This window comes from Globicephala melas, chromosome 15, assembly GCF_963455315.2.
Source record: "Globicephala melas chromosome 15, mGloMel1.2, whole genome shotgun sequence".
Classification (NCBI taxonomy): Eukaryota; Metazoa; Chordata; class Mammalia; order Artiodactyla; family Delphinidae; genus Globicephala; species Globicephala melas.
The window spans coordinates 56,517,601-56,535,304 of NC_083328.1; the positions used below are offsets into that span (position 1 = coordinate 56,517,601).

At 40.5% G+C, this 17,704-nt stretch overlaps 1 protein-coding gene across 2 annotated transcripts in view; it reads right to left on the reverse strand.

Moving 5' to 3' along the window:
• Positions 1-1,293: 1,293 nt before the first annotated feature.
• Positions 1,294-17,704, reverse strand: part of ATRN (attractin) — a 172,207-nt gene continuing 155,796 nt past the window's right edge. The window contains exons 26-29 of one of the 2 annotated variants that reach the window (XM_070043803.1): positions 17,134-17,212; positions 13,614-13,721; positions 8,178-8,296; positions 1,294-2,222 (exon numbers count right to left, since the gene is read on the reverse strand). In XM_070043803.1, coding sequence (XP_069899904.1) covers positions 1,895-2,222; positions 8,178-8,296; positions 13,614-13,721; positions 17,134-17,212 — 634 coding nt within the window. In that variant the 3' untranslated portion in view covers positions 1,294-1,894. The remainder of the gene's footprint in view (positions 2,223-8,177; positions 8,297-13,613; positions 13,722-17,133; positions 17,213-17,704) is intronic. The other variant, XM_030847508.3, reaches the window with a different exon arrangement.

The following is a 17,704-nucleotide window of genomic DNA, read 5'->3' on the forward strand; positions in this document are numbered from 1 at the left end:
TGAAGGACCAGTCCCCAGCAGGCTCTCTGCGGGTACTGTGATCTGGGGCAGGGACATGGGGAGCTTGTAAGAGGAGGGGTCTTTTCTAGAACCATCTGCTCTTTAACAATAATGTGAAAAAGCAGCATTTTGAGAGGCAAGTCTCAAAGTAGAGGTGTTTTGTGCATCAGTGTTTTATGGTTCAACATCCTTGAAAACATCTTTCCAGGCAATTCTTCATGGGAGTGGGGTTAATGTTGGGGAAGAGGTCATACTCCCTCTCTAGGCACTGCATATAAAGGTGAAATGCCACAGTTTTTGCTCTTTTGAGTATTGATTTCTCCAAATTCACAAACTTGAGCATTGTTGTCTAAAGGTCTACGCCCCCAGGGTAATGCCATAGAACACTGGGTTTTGAAGCAGAAGAGAGATCTTGGGAGGCTGCTGCATAATGCCAGAATACAGAGCACCATGGACGGGGACAACACACCATCCAGGCAGTGCCCTGGGGAGAAGAGCAGGGACTGGCCTGCTCCACTTCAATTTGGTCACTACTTCAATTTGGTCACTTTTCATTTGGCATAGTTTTCTCCCCTTGTCCATTTTTCCCATGTGCTTTTCATCCTTATCGTTCACTGCCCTCCCCACAGCTACCCGTTGGGTCTGGGAGGGAGCATGGGAGGCCTAAGCCCCTCCTAGGGAGGAGGAGAAAGAGGGCAAACAGCTTCAGGTTCTCCTCCAGGCTTTGGGCAGGTTCTGCCCGACAACAGGAGACCGACCCTCTCCTGGCACTCCACCTGAGCCTGAGAATGAAGAATGACCCACCAGCTCAAGCAGACTACAGGAACAAAGAGTTGCCCTTTGATTAAGGGGTCCCAAGTGCTGTCATGCTCTTTTCGGCTCAAGGGAGACATGTAACATGAGTGAGCCCCTCCCTCTGTGATGCCTTGGCAGGAGCACCCAGAAGGGCTGAAGCAAACATCAGGCCTAGAGTGACCTGGGGCAAGGAGGCATGTGGGAACATGCCTTATTTAGTGTCCTTTTTGACAACAAAAACAGGAGCTTTGACAGTTAGGTCATTTCTGTTTTCCTCTCAATCCCTGCTGCTACGTTAAATGTTTCTCGGGGTGAGAAAACTGTTTTCTGGCGGCAAATTAGGTTTTAGAAAAAGAGCAGATTGCCAATGATAGCTATTTAAGTTTTATAAGAATGTAGGAATGCAATTATGTAAAAACTTATGCTTACTAACTTTCCAATTGCTAGATCTATTTAAAGTCTAGGCACTTAGTGTGTGTGTGTGTGTGTGTGTGTGTGTGTGTGTGTGTGTGTGTGTGTGTGTGTGTGTGTATGAGTGTGAGAAAGAGAGACAAAGACAGAGACAGAGATAAAGAGGAAGTGAAGGAGAGAGAGGGAGGGAATGAAAGAGGAGAGAGAGAGAGAACTTCAAATGGATTCAGACTAAATTAATCAAGTTGCTACAGAAAACTACCCATTATATCAGTTGGCATTCCAAGTAACACTGCTGACCTTGACATTTAAAATAGCCTCTTCTATCTTATGATTCAAAAGAGATGGACCATTATTAATTCTCAACTAGAAAAAAAGTTACTCCCTGAAAGAGAGATATTTGCCTAAATTGTGCAAGAATAAATAGCACATCTTTTAAAAAAGATAGCAGGCTTCAGATGAAAACAAGTTAATTCATCTGACTAGTTTTTAAAAGACCATGTTCAAGAATGACTGATGACAAATGTCTACTTGTAAACACTACATCTTTGTTTTTTGCACTGTTGAGACAGTCCCAAGAACAGTTTTCCACACGTGAACCTGAGTGTCATTCCTAGCTCTCTCACTCGCTCTACACCGGCCTCCTCCGTCAACAACTGGATCATCCCTGGACCTGTAACTAAATCAATTATTTCCTATATGAAAGTAAAAGGTTAGATGCTGGAGCACAGTTGGGAGAAACTGTCAAAGAAAGCTTGTGAACATGCGGATGAGGTGGATGTTTCGAGAGTTTCCAGTCTTCTGCCCTGCACAGTGTCTCCCTGCCTGCTCCCTCTTTGCAGACGGCTCTGGCATGCCACTCCTTGCTCACAGGGAGTCCTGGCCCCAGCATCAGATGCAGGTCCCAGGCTGTGCAGGGGGCTGCTGTTTCCGGTTTCTCACTGCTCCTGACTTCTCTTTGTATACTATTGGCATCTGCTGAGAAATGTCCACCAGGGCGCTGGCCACTGCGAGACCTTGGGAGAACCCACAGAGGGAACACATGTTAAGGGGCAGCTTGCTTTTATTAAAAAATAATTTAAAAAATTTCTTCTTACATTCACATGGTGCAATAAATAAATAAAGTACATACATGGGGAAAATCTTACCTCTAACCTGTGTCTCCCTCCATACTCCCCACTTCCATCAGAGTAACTTCTTTAGTTTGTATATATTCTTTCAGGGTTTATTTGTATAAATACAAATACATATTCTCCTCCTCCCCCATTTTTACACAAAAGGAGTACCTTACTTTTCAGCAGATCTACCAAGCAAAGTGCCCTGCCTCGTGGTGGGAGCATCTAAATAAGATTGCAGACATGCTTTAAGCACTAAGTTTCTCCTGTCTTTTTCTCCAAGAAAAAGCTTCACTCTTTATGATGAAATTCAGATTCATTCCACACTGCCCAGATAGCACTAGTTATTTTGATATCTACACCATGATAAGGGTTAGGATAGACTCTGGGGCCAGACTTTGGAATAAGCAAGGTTCTTTAACTTCCCTGTGCCTCAGTTTCCTCTTCTGTAAATGGGGAACAGCACAGGGCTTGTGTGAGAAGTCAATGAGTGAACTGATGTAAAGTCTTAGAATGGTACCGGGCTTATCACCCCACCACCTCCGCTACCACCTTTGCTTTGGGGACTGGTGGGTCCATTCTCCTTTTTGTATTGGTAATTGATTAACTTGATGTTCATTAGGGAAGGCACAGTCCTGGGGGAACTGGATTCCTATGCATGGGAAAAGGCCGGACAGGCTCAGAGCCCTGCTGAGGCCCCCAGGAGCCATGTTAGAGGAGCTTCTTACTCCACCTCACTGAGCCTATAAAATGGGGGAGGGGGGTAGCTTTTAAGTGCCAGGTTTAGTACCTGGCATGGAGTGGGGAATCCACACCAGTGACCACTGTAATAGCAAAGACAGAGCCAGGTGCTTCGGGAGTCCAGAGAAGGGCACCATTTAAAACGGGGGGTAGATCCTAGTCACAGCAATCAGATGAGAAAAGGAAAGAAAAGGCATCCAAATTGGAAGGGAAGAAGTCAAACTGTTACTATTTGCACATGCCATGATACTATATATAGAAAACCCTAAAGTCTCCACCAAAAAACTATTAGAACTAATAAATGAATTCAGTAAAGTTGCAGGAGACAAGATTAATACACAGAAATCTGTTGCTTTTCTATACACTAATAATGAACTGTCAGAAAGAGAAAGCAAGAAAATAATTCCGTTTAAAATCACATCAAAAAGATGGGCTTCCCTGGTGGCGCAGTGGTTGAGAGTCCGCTTGCTGATGCAGGGGACACGGGTTCGTGCCCCGGTCTGGGAAGATCCCACATGCCGTGGAGAGGCTGTGCCCGTGAGCCATGCCTGCTGAGCCTGCGCATCCGGAGCCTGTGCTCCTCAACGGGAGAGGCCACAACAGTGAGAGGCCCGCGTATCGCAAAAAAAAAAAAAAAAAAAGAATAAAACACCTAGGAATAAACTTAACCAAAGAGGTAAAAGGGGCTTCCCTGGTGGTGCAGTGGTTAAGAATCTGCCTGCCAATGCAGGGGACATAGATTCGAGCCCTGGTCTGGGAAGATCCCACATGCCGTGGAGCAACTAAGCCCATGCGCCACAACTACTGAGTCTGTACTCTAGAGCCCGTGAGCCACAACTACTGAGCTCACACGCCACAACTACTGAAGCCTGTGTGCCTAGAGCCCATGCTCTGCAACAAGAGAAGACACCGCAATGAGAAGCCCACGCATTGTAATGAAGAGTAGCTCCCGCTCGCTGCAACTAGAGAAAGCCTGCGCGCAGCAACGAAGACCCAATACAGCCAAAAATAAATAAAAATTAAAAAAAAATTTAAAAAGAGGTGAAAGACTTATAATCTGATTAACTACAAAACATTTATGAAGGAATTTGAAAATGATACAAAGAAATGGAAAGATATCCTGTGTTCTTGAATTGGAAGAACATTGTTAAAATGTCCATACTACCCAAAGCATTCTACAGAGTTAAGGCAATCCCTATCAAAATAACCATGACATTTCCCACAGAACTAGAACAAATAATACTAAAATTTATATGGAACCACAAAAGACCCTGAATCGCCAAAGCAATCTCGAGAAAAAAGAATGAAGCTGGAGATATCACGCTCCGTGACTTCAGACTATACTAAAAAGCTACTACAGTAATCAAAACGTCATGGTTTTCCCACAAATACAGACACACAGATCAGTGGAACAGAATAGAGAGACATGAAATAAACTCATGCACTTATGGTCAATTAATCTATGACAAAGGAGGCAAGAATATACAATGGAGAAAAGTCTCTTCAATAAGTGGTTCTGGGAAAACTGGACAGCTACATGCAAAAGAATGAGATTAGAACATTTCCTCACACCATATACATAAAGACCTAAACCTAAGACCTGAAACCATAAAAATCCCAGAAGAGAACATAGGCAGAACACTCTTTGACATAAATCATAGCAAATATTCTTTTGGATCTGTCTCTTAAGGCAAAAGAAATAAAAGCAAAAATAAACAAATGTGACCTAACCAAACTTAAAAGTTTTTGCACAGCAAAGGAAACCCTGACAAAATGAAAAGACAACCTACTGAATGGGAGAAAATATTCATTTCCAAATATTTGGAAATGATATGACCAATAAGGGGTTAATATATAATATATAAATAGCTCATAAATTGAATATCAAAAAACCAAACAACCCTATTAAAAAATAGAAGACCTGAATAGACATTTTCCCAAAGAAGACATACAGGCACCATACAGATGGCCAACAGGCACATGAAAAGTTGCTGAACATCACTAATCATAAGGAAAATGCAAATCAAAACTACAAGGAGGTATCATCTCACACCTGTCAGAATGGCTATCATCAAAAAGACCACAAATAACAAATGTCAGTGAGGATGTGGAGAAAGGGGAACCCTTGTATACTGTTGGTGGGAATGTAAATTGGTGAAGCCACTGTGGAAAACAGTATGAAGGTTCCTCAAAAAAAGTAGAACTACCATATTCCACTCCTGAGTATACTTCCAAAGAAAACAAAAATACTGATTTAAAAAGATACATGCACCCACAATGTTCATAGCAACATTCACAGCATCATTTATAATAGCCAAGATATAGAAGCAACCTAAGTGTCCATTAACAGATGAATGGATAATGAAGATTTTTTTACACACACACACACACACACACACACACACACACACACACACACACTGGAATACTACTCAATCATAAAAAATAATGACATTCTGCCATTTGCAACAATATGAATGAACCTAGAGATTATTACGCTTAGTGAATAAGTCAGACAGAGAAAGATAAATACTCCATGTTATCACTTATACGTGGAATCTGAAAAAAGAGAACAAACGAATGTATATAATGAAACAGACTCACAGATATAGAGAACAAAGTGTTGGTTACCAGTGGTGAAAGGGAAGGCAGGAGGGGCAAGACAGGGGTATGGGATTAAGAGATACAAATTACTATGTATAAAATAAATAAGCAACAAGGATATATTGTATAGCACAGGGAAATATAACCATCATTTATTTATTTATTTAAAGAATGATTTTAACTGCAGGCGAATGGCTGGATGGAGGTGTGGGAGGGGGTTGGGGCTGTGATTTTAGAGGTCAAGGGTAGAAGAAGCAGACTACAGGGGAGAGATGGCAGCTGAGGTTAGATGAGAGACGTGGTAGAGTAAATGAAACAACGTGGAAGAATGAGACTCCAGATGTAGGACCAGCAGAACTCGCCCGTGAATTATACATAGAGAGGTGAGGACTGCCTAGGATGACTCTTGAGTTTCTGGCTTGAGCAACTGGCTGAATAATGAATTCCTTTACTGAGATGGAGATCAAAGGACCAACTGGTTAGAAGGAGGGCAAGCTCCATTTTGGACATTTTAGGCTTGATAAGACCTTGAGGTATCCAAGTGGACATTTCAAGTAGGCAATCGAATAATTGGGTGTGAAGCTTGGCAAAGAGGACAAGAATTAGAGATATTAACCTGGGAAAGACAGTGATTACTTTATTTTTGGGAATAATAAGCTCACAATGAAAAAGAAAAAAGCCCAGCGTTTAGCAGGAGAAACCTTAAGGTGTAGAGACTGGAAAGGAGATTAGCCATTATTTTGTAATAACTTTAAAGGCAGTACCATCTATTAAAAATATTGAATCACTATGTTGTGCACCTGAACCTAATATAGTACTGTAAATCAACTATACTTCAATAAAAATGAATGAATGAATGAATGAAATGGGGGATACAGAAGGGGTGGCAGGGATGGCCCCACCCTTGGGGTAGCTCTCAAGTAGTGAGCAGGTCTTCGTCAGGAGTCCAGGGGGTTGGGGCACATCAGGCAAAGTCTGGCGCAGGAAAGGCCACAGTGTTGCAAGCCTGTCACCGCTCCCCTCCCAGCCCCAGCCAGTACCTTGCCCTCAGGGAGCACCAGTCAATGTCTGCTGAGCTGGGCAGGAGATACTGCTCCAGAGTGTCAGGTTAATGGGTCATTCTGCCCTCAACATGGACAAGGCCAAGTTAGGGGCTGAACTCACAGGAATCCCTAGATGAGGGCAAATCAAGCCATTCGCTTATGAAATGAAGACAATAAATCCTGACCTGGCCATGCCTAATGTCCTCCCTCATAAGAACACCACGGACCCAGACCTTCTGAAAGCTGAGTCGAGTGGAGGCCTGCAGAATCATCTCAACTGAAAGTTGTCTAAAACATGTCTGAGGCATCCCTCCAAAGTACTCCATGATTAATCAAAATACTTCCAAAACTATATTCCATATTTCCTTCATGTTCAACAGTAAAAGAATGTTTATCTAAATTATGATTCAAGTATTTCATGGAGTAGTGTAAAAGATGGATAAAACACTATATAGTAAGTTGTAAAAATGTTTATGATAGTTACATGAAAAAAGAAGAATAAAAATTAGTTATACAATCATTGCAACTAAATTGCTGATAAGGGCTGGAAAGGAAACAGAACGGTGAAAATTGGTGGGTGTTGGATGGTAGAATTGTGAATAAATTTTCAAAAACTTCCTTTAGGATGTTATAATTGTTGTTTGTGCCTTATACTTAGAGTGAAAAAGAAAAAGAAATACATAAATACAGAAAAAGAAATAGTGTTAGAAATACCAATTTGAGAGCCACTAGCTTGAGGGAGCTAGCTGGAAGCCATGAGAGTAAGTAAGATGATTGAGGAAGAGTATATGGAGTGAGGAGGGAGAAAGCCTACATTTAGAGGCAGAGCAAGGAAAAAGATAGTAAAGGAGCAACACAGACGCGGGGGACTGGAAACACTGGCGGCAAAGAAGGTTTGGCCAGAAGCATCAATACCACTGGCAGGCTGAGAAGGCTGGGGCAGTGAGGAGATCCAGATTTTTCCCAGGAAGGAATGGTGACCTCAGGAAAGATAGGTTAGGAATACAGTGGCAATGGGATCATCTCTCCAAATCCTCACAACGACAGGAGGCAGGGCCTACAGGTATACCCCACTTTACTGTGCCTCACAGATACTGTGTTGTCATTGTTGTTTAACAAATTGAAGGTTTATGGCAACCCTGCATTGTCAGATAATAGTTAGCATTTTTTAGCAATAAAGCATTTTTAAATTAAGGATGTACCTTGTCTTTTTAGACATAATGCTATTGCACCATAACAGGCTACAGTATAATGTAGACATAACTTATATGCACTGGGAAACCAAAAAATTCATGTGACTCGCTTTATTGTGATATTTGCTTTATTGACGTTTTCTGGAACCAAACCTGCAATATCTCCGAGGTCTGCCTGAATGCAATATCGCTTTTATAACCAAGTTCTCTACAAAAGGGAAGGAGCCTTCACACATCTAAAACATAAACCTCATTTGTCAATGACCCTCATCTACTCACCCGACTGCCCAGGAGGAGGGATTCCACCGAGGCCTCGAGGGAGCCTCACAAACACAGAGAGGACAGCAGCTTTGTTGCCAAAACATGGCTCCAGGGCAATGGGCTTGGGAACAGTCTGGTGGAAAAAAACAAAGAATTACCTAAAGCAGTGTTTCTGAAGAAACACCTTCACCAGCCTTTAGATGTGATTTTTTTTTTCTTTGCGGTATGCGGGCCTCTCACTGCTGTGGCCTCTCCTGTTGCGGAGCACAGGCTCCGGACGCGCAGGCTCAGCAGCCGTGGCTCACAGGCCCAGCCGCTCCGCGGCATGTGGGATCCTCCCGGACCGGGGCACGAACCCGTGTCCCCTGCATCAGCAGGCGGACTCTCAAGCACTGCGCCACCAGGGAAGCCCTAGATGTGATTTTTAAAGATGCCCCTATATTAGTTTCTATTGCTATGAAACAAATCACAAACTTCGGTGCTTAAAGCAGCACCTATTTATTATCTCAATTTTGTAGGTCAGAAGTCCAGGCAAGAGCTCTGTAGGGCTCTCTGCTTAGGGATATAGGTCCTATTCTTGTCTTCTATGAGTTCTGGAAAAATTCTCAGCTCTATCTCACAAAAGTCTCAAGGGTCTCAGCTCTTGTCTTCAGAAGGTGGAAGTCAAGTTATCAGCTGCATTCCACTTTTACCAGGAGGCACTGGGGAAGAACCTGCTTCAAAACTCATTAAAGTTGGCAGAATCCAGTTCCTTCCATCTCTAGGTCTAAGGTCCCCATTTCCTTGCTAGCGATCAGCCAGGGGCCACTCTTCTCTTGGAGGCCACTCACATTCCCCCCTACCTGGTCCCTCCAGCTTGAAACCACTAATGGTGCTCAAGTTCTTGTCATGCTTCCTCTTCTGCCACCAGCCAGAGAAAGCTCTCCTTATATCTTAATATCAACTACCCTCAGACTTTAATTACTTCTGCAAAATCTCTTCATAGCAGAACCTGGAGTAGTGTTTGATTGAATATCCATAAGACAGGAATCTTGGGAGCCATCTTTAGAATTGTGCCATCAATTTCTTCAAATTGAAGAAAATCATTTCCAGAACCACTGTGACTACAGCACAGGGAAATGAATAGATGAGTGAAATGGCAGAAGTGGGGAAACCAGTTATGAAGCAACTGCAAAAACCTAGGTGGAAGAGGATAATGGCCTAGATCAAGGTGATAGGTAACAGTGGTGGAGGTGGTGCACAGCGGTCAGGAAATATTTTTGAAGATAAAGTCAAAAAGATTTGCTGATGGACTGGCTATCCAATGAGGATGAGAGCAAGGACGAGTCAAAGACAATTTTGGCCTGAGCAACTAGGATGATGAGTTGGGGAAGTTATGCCAGAGGAGCAGGTGTGGGGAACAGTATTTAGAACTCAGTTTTGAACATGTTAAATTTGTTAAGATGCTTATTAAGACATCCAAGTGGGAACACTGAGCAAGCAATTTGATATATGAGTTGGATACTCACAGGAGAGGTTTGAGTGGAGAGGTTTAAATATCATGGTGTTTAAATACATGATGGATAAGATCACTGCTATGGTCTGAATATTTGTGTACTCCCAAAATTCATATGCTAAATTTTTTTGGGGGGCTGCGCGGGGTCTTCGTTGCTGTGCGTGGGCTTTCTCTAGTTGCGACGAACCGGGGCTACTCTTCATTGTGGTGCGTGGGCTTCTCATTATGGTGGCTTCTCTTGTTGTGGAGAATGGGCTCTAGGCGCAGGGGCTTCAGTAGTTGCAGCATGTGGGCTCAGTAGTTGCGGCACGCAGGCCCGAAAGCAGGCGGGTTTCAGTAGTTGCAGTACGTGGGCTCCACAGTTGTGGTGCATGGGCTTAGCTGCTCCGCAGTATGTGGGACCTTCCCAGGCCAGGGATCAAACCTGTGTCCCCTGTACTGGCAGGTGGATTCTTAACCACTGAGCCACCAGGGAAGTCCCATATGTTAAATTATAATACCCAATGTGATAATATTTGGAAGTAGGGCCTTTGGGAGATGATTAGGTCATGAGGGCACAGCCCTCATGAATGGCATTAGTGCCCTTAGAAAAGAGACCCTGAGAGCTCCCTCACCCCTCCTACAACGTAAAATTACAGCTAGAGGGAATTCCCTGGTGGTCCAGTGGTTAGGACTCTGCACTTTCACTGTCAAGGGCCCAGATTCAATCCCTGATCGGGGAACTAAGATCCCATGGTGCAAGCTGCATGGTGTGGCCAAAAAAAAAAAAAAAAAGATTACAGCTAGAAGTCACTATCTATGAACCAGAAAGCAAGCCTTCCCCAGACACCTAATCTGCCAGCACCTTGATCTTGGGTTTCCCAGCCTCCAGAACTGTGAGAAATTAATTTCCATTACTTATAAGCCATCCAGTCTCTGATACTTTTTATAGCAGCCTGAACAGACTAAGACAATCACCAATGGTGTAGGTGTAAAAGATGTGAGAAGAGGCGCAAAGACTGAGCCTGAGATGGCTACGACTGTTAAAAGATGTTGGGAGATGAAGAGGGTTGAACGAAGAATACAGAGCACAGAACAGCCAGAAGGTGTGTGGTGTCCTGACAGGAAAGTCAAGACAGCATTTTAAAGAGCAGCCAGCTGTGCCGTATGTGTGACACGGGGTGTCACTCAGGCTTGTCTATTCTTCTCAATCCCACAAATTATCACTATTTTATCAGGACAACGTTTGCTTAGATTTAGGCACATGTTTACCATTCTGATTTACTCACTATTTCCTCTTATTCCACCCTCCTGGGGTAATTTCCCTCCTCTCTAGCACATCCTTTAGACATTTCTTTTATACACACCTGTTGGTGGCAAGTGCTCGGTATTTCCCATAATCTGAGGATATCTTTATTTTATCCTTGTTCTTGAAAGGTAGTTACTGGGTACACTAACCTAGGTTGGCAGTTCTTCTCTTTCAATACTTTGAAGACATTCTTCTTCTCTCTTGTAGCTCCTGAGAAGTCAGTCAGCTGTCACTCTGTCATTCCTTTGTAGGTGATCTGTCTTTTTTTCCCCAGTTATTTTTTAATGTGGTAAAATGCACATAACAAAATTTACTATCTTAACCATTTTTAGGTATATAGTTCAGTGGTATTAAGTACATTTATATTGTTGTGCAACCATCACCACCATCCATCTCCAAAATTCCTTCATCTTGGAAAACTGAAACTCTATACCCATTAAACGGCAACTCCCCATTCCTTCCTCTCCCAAGACCCTGGCAACTACCATTCTATTTTCTGTCTCTATGAAGTTGACTACTCAAGGTACCTTATATAAGTGAAATCATACAGTGTTTGTCTTTTTGTGACTGGCTTTCACTTAGCATAATGTCTTCAAGGTTCACCTATGTTCATCTATGTAGCATTGGTCAGACTTTCTTTCCTTTTTAAGGCTGAGTAATATTCCATTGTATATATATACCACATTCTGTTTATCCATTCATACCTCAATGGACACATAGGTTGGTTCCAACTTCTAGCTACTGTGAATAAAGCTGCTATGCACACGGTGTGCAAATATATCTTCAAGACCCTGCTTTCAATTCTTTTGGATATATACCCAGAAATAGAATTGCTAGATCATATAATAAATAATTCTATTTTTATTTTTATTTTATTTGGTACACGGGCCTCTCACTGTTGTGGACTTTCCCATTGCAGAGCACAGGCTCTGGACGTGCAGGCTGAGCGGCCACGGCTCACGGGCCCAGCCGCTCCGCGGCATGTGGGATCCTCCTGGACTGGGGCACGAACCTGTGTCCCCTGCATCTGCAGGCGGACTCTCAACCACTGCGCCACCAGGGAAGCCATATTTTTATTTTTTTGAGGAAGAGAAATACTGTTTTCCACAGCAGCTGCATCATTTTCATTCCCACTAACAGTACACAAGGGTTCCAATTTCTCCACGTTGTAGTGATCTTTTTTTGTTCTGGCTAATTTTAAGACATTCTCTTTGTCTTTGGAGTTCTACAGTTTCACTATGATAAACCCAACTGTAGTTTTCTTTCACCCCTGCCTTCCCTCTGCTTTCTTTCCTTACTCCTGCTTACAATATGTTTTGCTAGAATCTGTATAATCATGTCTTCCATCAGTTCTGGAAAATTCTCAGCTCTTTGAATATTGCCTCTCCTCCATTCGTTCTGGGACTGTGATAATATATATGTTAAGTTTTCTCATTCTATCCTCCATATTCTCATTATGTCATATTTTCCATCTCCTTGTCTCTGTTCTGCAGCCTGTGTAGTTTCTTCAGAGTCATATTCCAGCTCAAAAGCTCTCTCCTTACTTGTGTCTGATGTGCTGTTTAACATGTAAACTGAATTATTTAAAAAATTTCAACTACTGTATTTTCCATTTCTAACAGTTCCATTTGGTTCTTTTTCAGGTGTGATTGGCCATTCTTGACTCTCATGGCTTCCTTATCTTTATGATTCTATCTTTCGTTTCTTTAAACATTTCATACAGAGCTATATTATATTCATTAGGTGCCACTTCTGTTGCTTCTGCTGACTCTTATTCATGGCTTTTCTCTTTTGTCCTTGGTGATCACTGATTCCTTGGTCTTGATCTATGGGAGTCCTACATGGCTGAATTGGGTATGTTTTCCCTCAGACAGGATTTGCATCTACTTCAGCTGTGAGATGTGGGGTGTTACCAGTCTAGAACCACTTTAGACCACGCATGGCTCTGGTTTTGGTTCATGGTTTGTTCTTTTTTGGAGGAGGGAAAGGAGAGTGGTCCCTGGAAATCTCACATACTTCCTGTAAGCTCAGTAATGCTTTAATAAGTATGTTAGGACATACAGGTTTTATATATATATATATATATATATATATATATATATATATATATATATATATAAAAAATATATACACATACATATACATATGTATATATGTGTGTGTATACATATCTCCACGAACATATAGCTGTTTCCCAAGAGTATCTGAAATATTTCATCATTTTGTTAAAAGAGAAAGTCTTATCATTTTCTTCATCATGGTGGGGGGATCAGAATTATTTATTCTGACTACAGAATTCACAGTCAATCATGATTTTTCCCCCTTTTAAAAAATCCCCCAAAATACTTATAAGGAACAATGGTTCAATTTAGCTATTTTCAAGTTTTCAAGTATTACGCCACAGAAAACTTACAAGAATATCAGACAAGTTATTTACATTTTAAAATTCCCTGAATATGAGACTGCTTAACAACATGAATCAAAGATTAGAAAATGAAAGCAAAAGAATACCTGACACTTTCAGTGTGTGGACTTACTGTTAAGAAGAAAGAGAGAGGATAACATAAGAGGCAACAGAATGAGGCTCTTGCTCTCTCTGGTTCCCCAGACTTAGAAGCATGAGTTTTGATAAGTTAAGTCACAGGGACTTTTGAAATACAATCTCACCTTTATACTTCCCCCAATAAGATCAGGAGGCTCTTCATCTGTTTCCAAGGCAACATTTACAGAGGCAAAGGGACGACTGGCCATCTGCTGCATCTCTCGAAGAAGTTGCTGATAAGTAATACAGCAATCATTAATGCAAAGAGTACTGAGGGGATTTTATTAGAGAATACTACATATTAAAAATACCTCATCCTCCCTGATTCAAACAAATCAAGTCCAAAACGATATTTTTGAGACAGCTGGGGAAAACTGGACATGGACCAGGTATTAACATTTTAATTTTGTTGGCTGTGATGACAGTATTGTTATATTAAAGAAAAAGTCCTTATCTGTTAGAGATACATACTAATGTACTGATGGATATAATGCTATGATGCCTGCTTATTAAACACATAAAATAAATTATCCTATCTCCTTACATTTTTATTACTAGATTAAAGCCAGGCTTTCTTTTTTCCTGCTGAAACTTGAACCAAGTATTTACACAGCAACAAAAACTATCCTTTGTTATACAGTAGATAGGAACTGAAAGAGCTCTTTATTCAGAGAGGTGGTATAAGCTAAACACAAAAAACCATGAAGTTTTGCAGAGCAGAGGGACAACTAGGGGCTCTGGATTTAGGGAGGCTTGGATATGAATATCTGCTTCAACACTCTCCAGCTGTGTGACTTTTAAAAAGGTGTTTAAAGTCTCTGGGTTTCAGTTCCCTCCTCTCTGAAATGGGTTTTTAATCCCATAAAAGTATCAGTAGGATTAAATGAGATGCTTTAACTAGCACAGTGCCTAGTACGTGGTGTGTTGTCAATCATATATCATTAGGGATATCAGAAATCTGGGCATGTCACTGAAGCTCTGAGGTCATGCTGTGGAAGACAATGAGGCCCTACTTCGACCACTTCCTTGGAACTATTGTAGGAGACAGAATCTTGGGCTGGATAGATCATGGCTCTGTTTTAGAAGGGCATTTTTATATTAAACATTGTGTTAACATGTCAATAATCACATTCCTACATCTCACAAAGCTATTGGTCCATTTACTCAACAAATACATATAACAACAACCCTCCTCTGGGTTCTCTGCTATTCTAAGTGTGGAGTCACAGTGAGACAGTTCCCAGTCTAGTTCCTTTATGACAAGGAGATAATGTGAGTAAAGGCACTTAAAATAGGGCCTGGTATGTAGCAATGACTTAAGCAGTATTAGCTGCTATTATTTTTGTTATAAAAAATATCACATCACTTTTCTACAGTTCTGAGAGGGATAAATCATGAATGATATTTTAGAAAAGATAAAATATATTTTGAATGGTCAGGTTCACAGTAACAGAGAAATTTTAAGTCACAAAGGTAAAAGCTTAGTTTATTGGTTGATCAACTGTGTAATAAGCATACTTTTTTTGGGGAAAACCTCTTCTCTGCAAGATGTTCATCTTATTTTCTTTCATGTACACTGCAAATATTTTCCAGTTGGTTGTTTGTCTTCTATGTTATTCATTTGTTTATTTTTTATATACTTTAGTAATTTTATGCAGGTAAATCTATATGATGTTTTAATCATCTTATATGAAAATAATAATTTTATTCCCTTTCCGAAAGTGACAAAACTTCTTATTTCTATTTCTCTTAGTGCAGAGTCTAGAATACCCAGAACAAAAGTAAGTGACTATGGGGACTACTTTGTGATTAGAAACATGGTCTGTGAAGATAGAAGTCCTAAGTTTAAAGCCCAGTTTGGTGTCTTTATTGTAACTGTGTGGTGATGGGTAAGTTACTTTGCCTCTCTGAGCCTCAGTTCCTCTATCTGTGAAAAAGGACTAGTGTCACTATTTTATAGGGTTGTTGTGAGGATTAAATTAGTTAATCTATATAAAACCTCTTACAACAGTGCCTGCAATTTAGAAATGCTCAAATGTCAGTTCTTAATATGACTAACTTGTCTGGATTTTATTGGATACAAACTCTAGTATTTTTTTATCATGGGTGATGTTGGTTATCTGGTTATTCTTCAGAGTGTTGAGGAGGTATTATTTTTGAGTTTACTAAGAGCTTTGTTTTTAAACTAGGAATGAGTGTTAATATCAATAAATGACTAAATGATTACTTGGCCACTACCGAAAATTTAGGTTTTATTTTTTTACCTACTGATATAACATATCCTAGTAGGTTTTCTGGTGTGAAATGATCCCTTTTCTACACTGGTAAACTAGACTGCTGCACGTACAGTCATTATACAACTGGTCTTTACTTTTTGGTGTTACATTTCTCAGGTTTTGGTTTCAAGGTTTCGAAGCATAAAATGTATCAGGATTCTTTTACACTTCCCATCTTTTCCTTTACCCTGGAACCGTTTATATATTTTGGAAATAATTAATTCTCATAAGCACCCAAGAAGAAATAGACTATTATTATCTCCATAAACTCATCTCAAATTGAAACTCCTTGGGTCTAATACCCTTTGTGGAGAGAGTAATATCTTGACAAGTTTTTGATTCCTTCCTTGGTACTAGTTTATATGGCTTCTCACTTTTTTATTACACATTTGGATAACATATTTTTTCAGAATACTGTGCTATTTGTTGAGATTTTAAAATATCTTAGTAATAGAGCTATTAAAAAGAAAAAAACCTCTGAATAAGTTATCCACTGAATTTTTAAAATCATAATAAAGAGGGTGTAACGCTACCTCTATGATAACATCACCTTTACATGGGTCAGAAAAGGTGTCACGGCCCCCAGGAAGAGGCTCATATCCTGAAGCCTATCTTAACCCCATTACAGACACTAATGTTCTATGAACAGTGCTGCATGCTTGTGAATTTTGATTTTAGATATTTCTGTTCTCCTCTAAATCTTGTCTATAGATCAAGTTTTATATAGAAAACCAAAGAGCACAAAGTCTAGATCTTAGTGCACTTCTATTTAGCAACAATGCAATAGACATGATGACTAAAAGGCAGAGTAAATACACAAGTGAAAGTTGCAATAAGCAGTTTTTGTGTTGTAATTTTTCATCAAGTTTATTTGATTTGCCAATTATAAATATTTTCTGGACTTATTAATATTACTTTCGGAATGGAGCTCTGGAAATAAATCAACACTCATTAATAAATAGAACTCAAGCAAATACTTAATTAGACACACATTTATCTTTCCTTGAATAATGAGAAACTTTTGATATTTTACTCTCATCCTCATGAAAGGCTCCTGTAAAGGCTGTGCTACTAAGCCTTCAGATCTCCAGCCTGAGCTAAGGAACCAGCTTCTGGTAGGAAGGATAAAAAAACTGACTTCACCTGTAAGTCAATATGATTCTTAGTTTCCTTTTAGAAAGTTAAAACCATGTGGTGCAGAATGAACTATAGCTTACATAGCACTGACTGAAGTCTACTGACCATACATTACTCTCTCTATAGATATATCCATCAATTATCACTAAATAGCAAAACTGACTTGCTTAAGGGAAATACGAAGGAAAAAGTTCTTACAGGGATTCATTAATCTTTAACCACTGAAGCTTACCTCTCTACGTCTGGAAGCCCAACAACTTTGTTTGATCTTCCAAACCACAGCAGCCACCAGGAGCAAAGAGAGGAAACAACTGTGAGAAAGGAAAGGAAAGTACTGAGTTATTATCCCAACCCCCAGAATCAGCACACTGTCATCTACACCCCATGTCAGGCAGGGAAACAATCCCCCAAATACCAACTCCAAGCTCCTTTCTGATGAGTCATCACAACCATGTCCTGGTTCACAGGAAACAAAGTGTGAGAAGACTTTGATAAGCTGGGCTTCCCGACCCAACTAGACAATACTGTCTCCACAAGGTACTCTGAGAGGAGAGCCTTGATTTCCTGCCGGCCTTTATCAGAATGGTCCATCATGGCTTATCCCAAATAATAAAAACAATTCTATGATAATTATGACAAGTAACAAGCATGCTACTTAATCAAATTAGCAAAAATCTACTGATAAAGTCTAAAAAAGTGAGAAAAGTTAACTATCAAAGTAACAACCAGCTTTTCATAAGGAACAATAAATTTATATGTAGTAATATATATTCAAAGTAAATACCTATTTTTTAAATAAAATA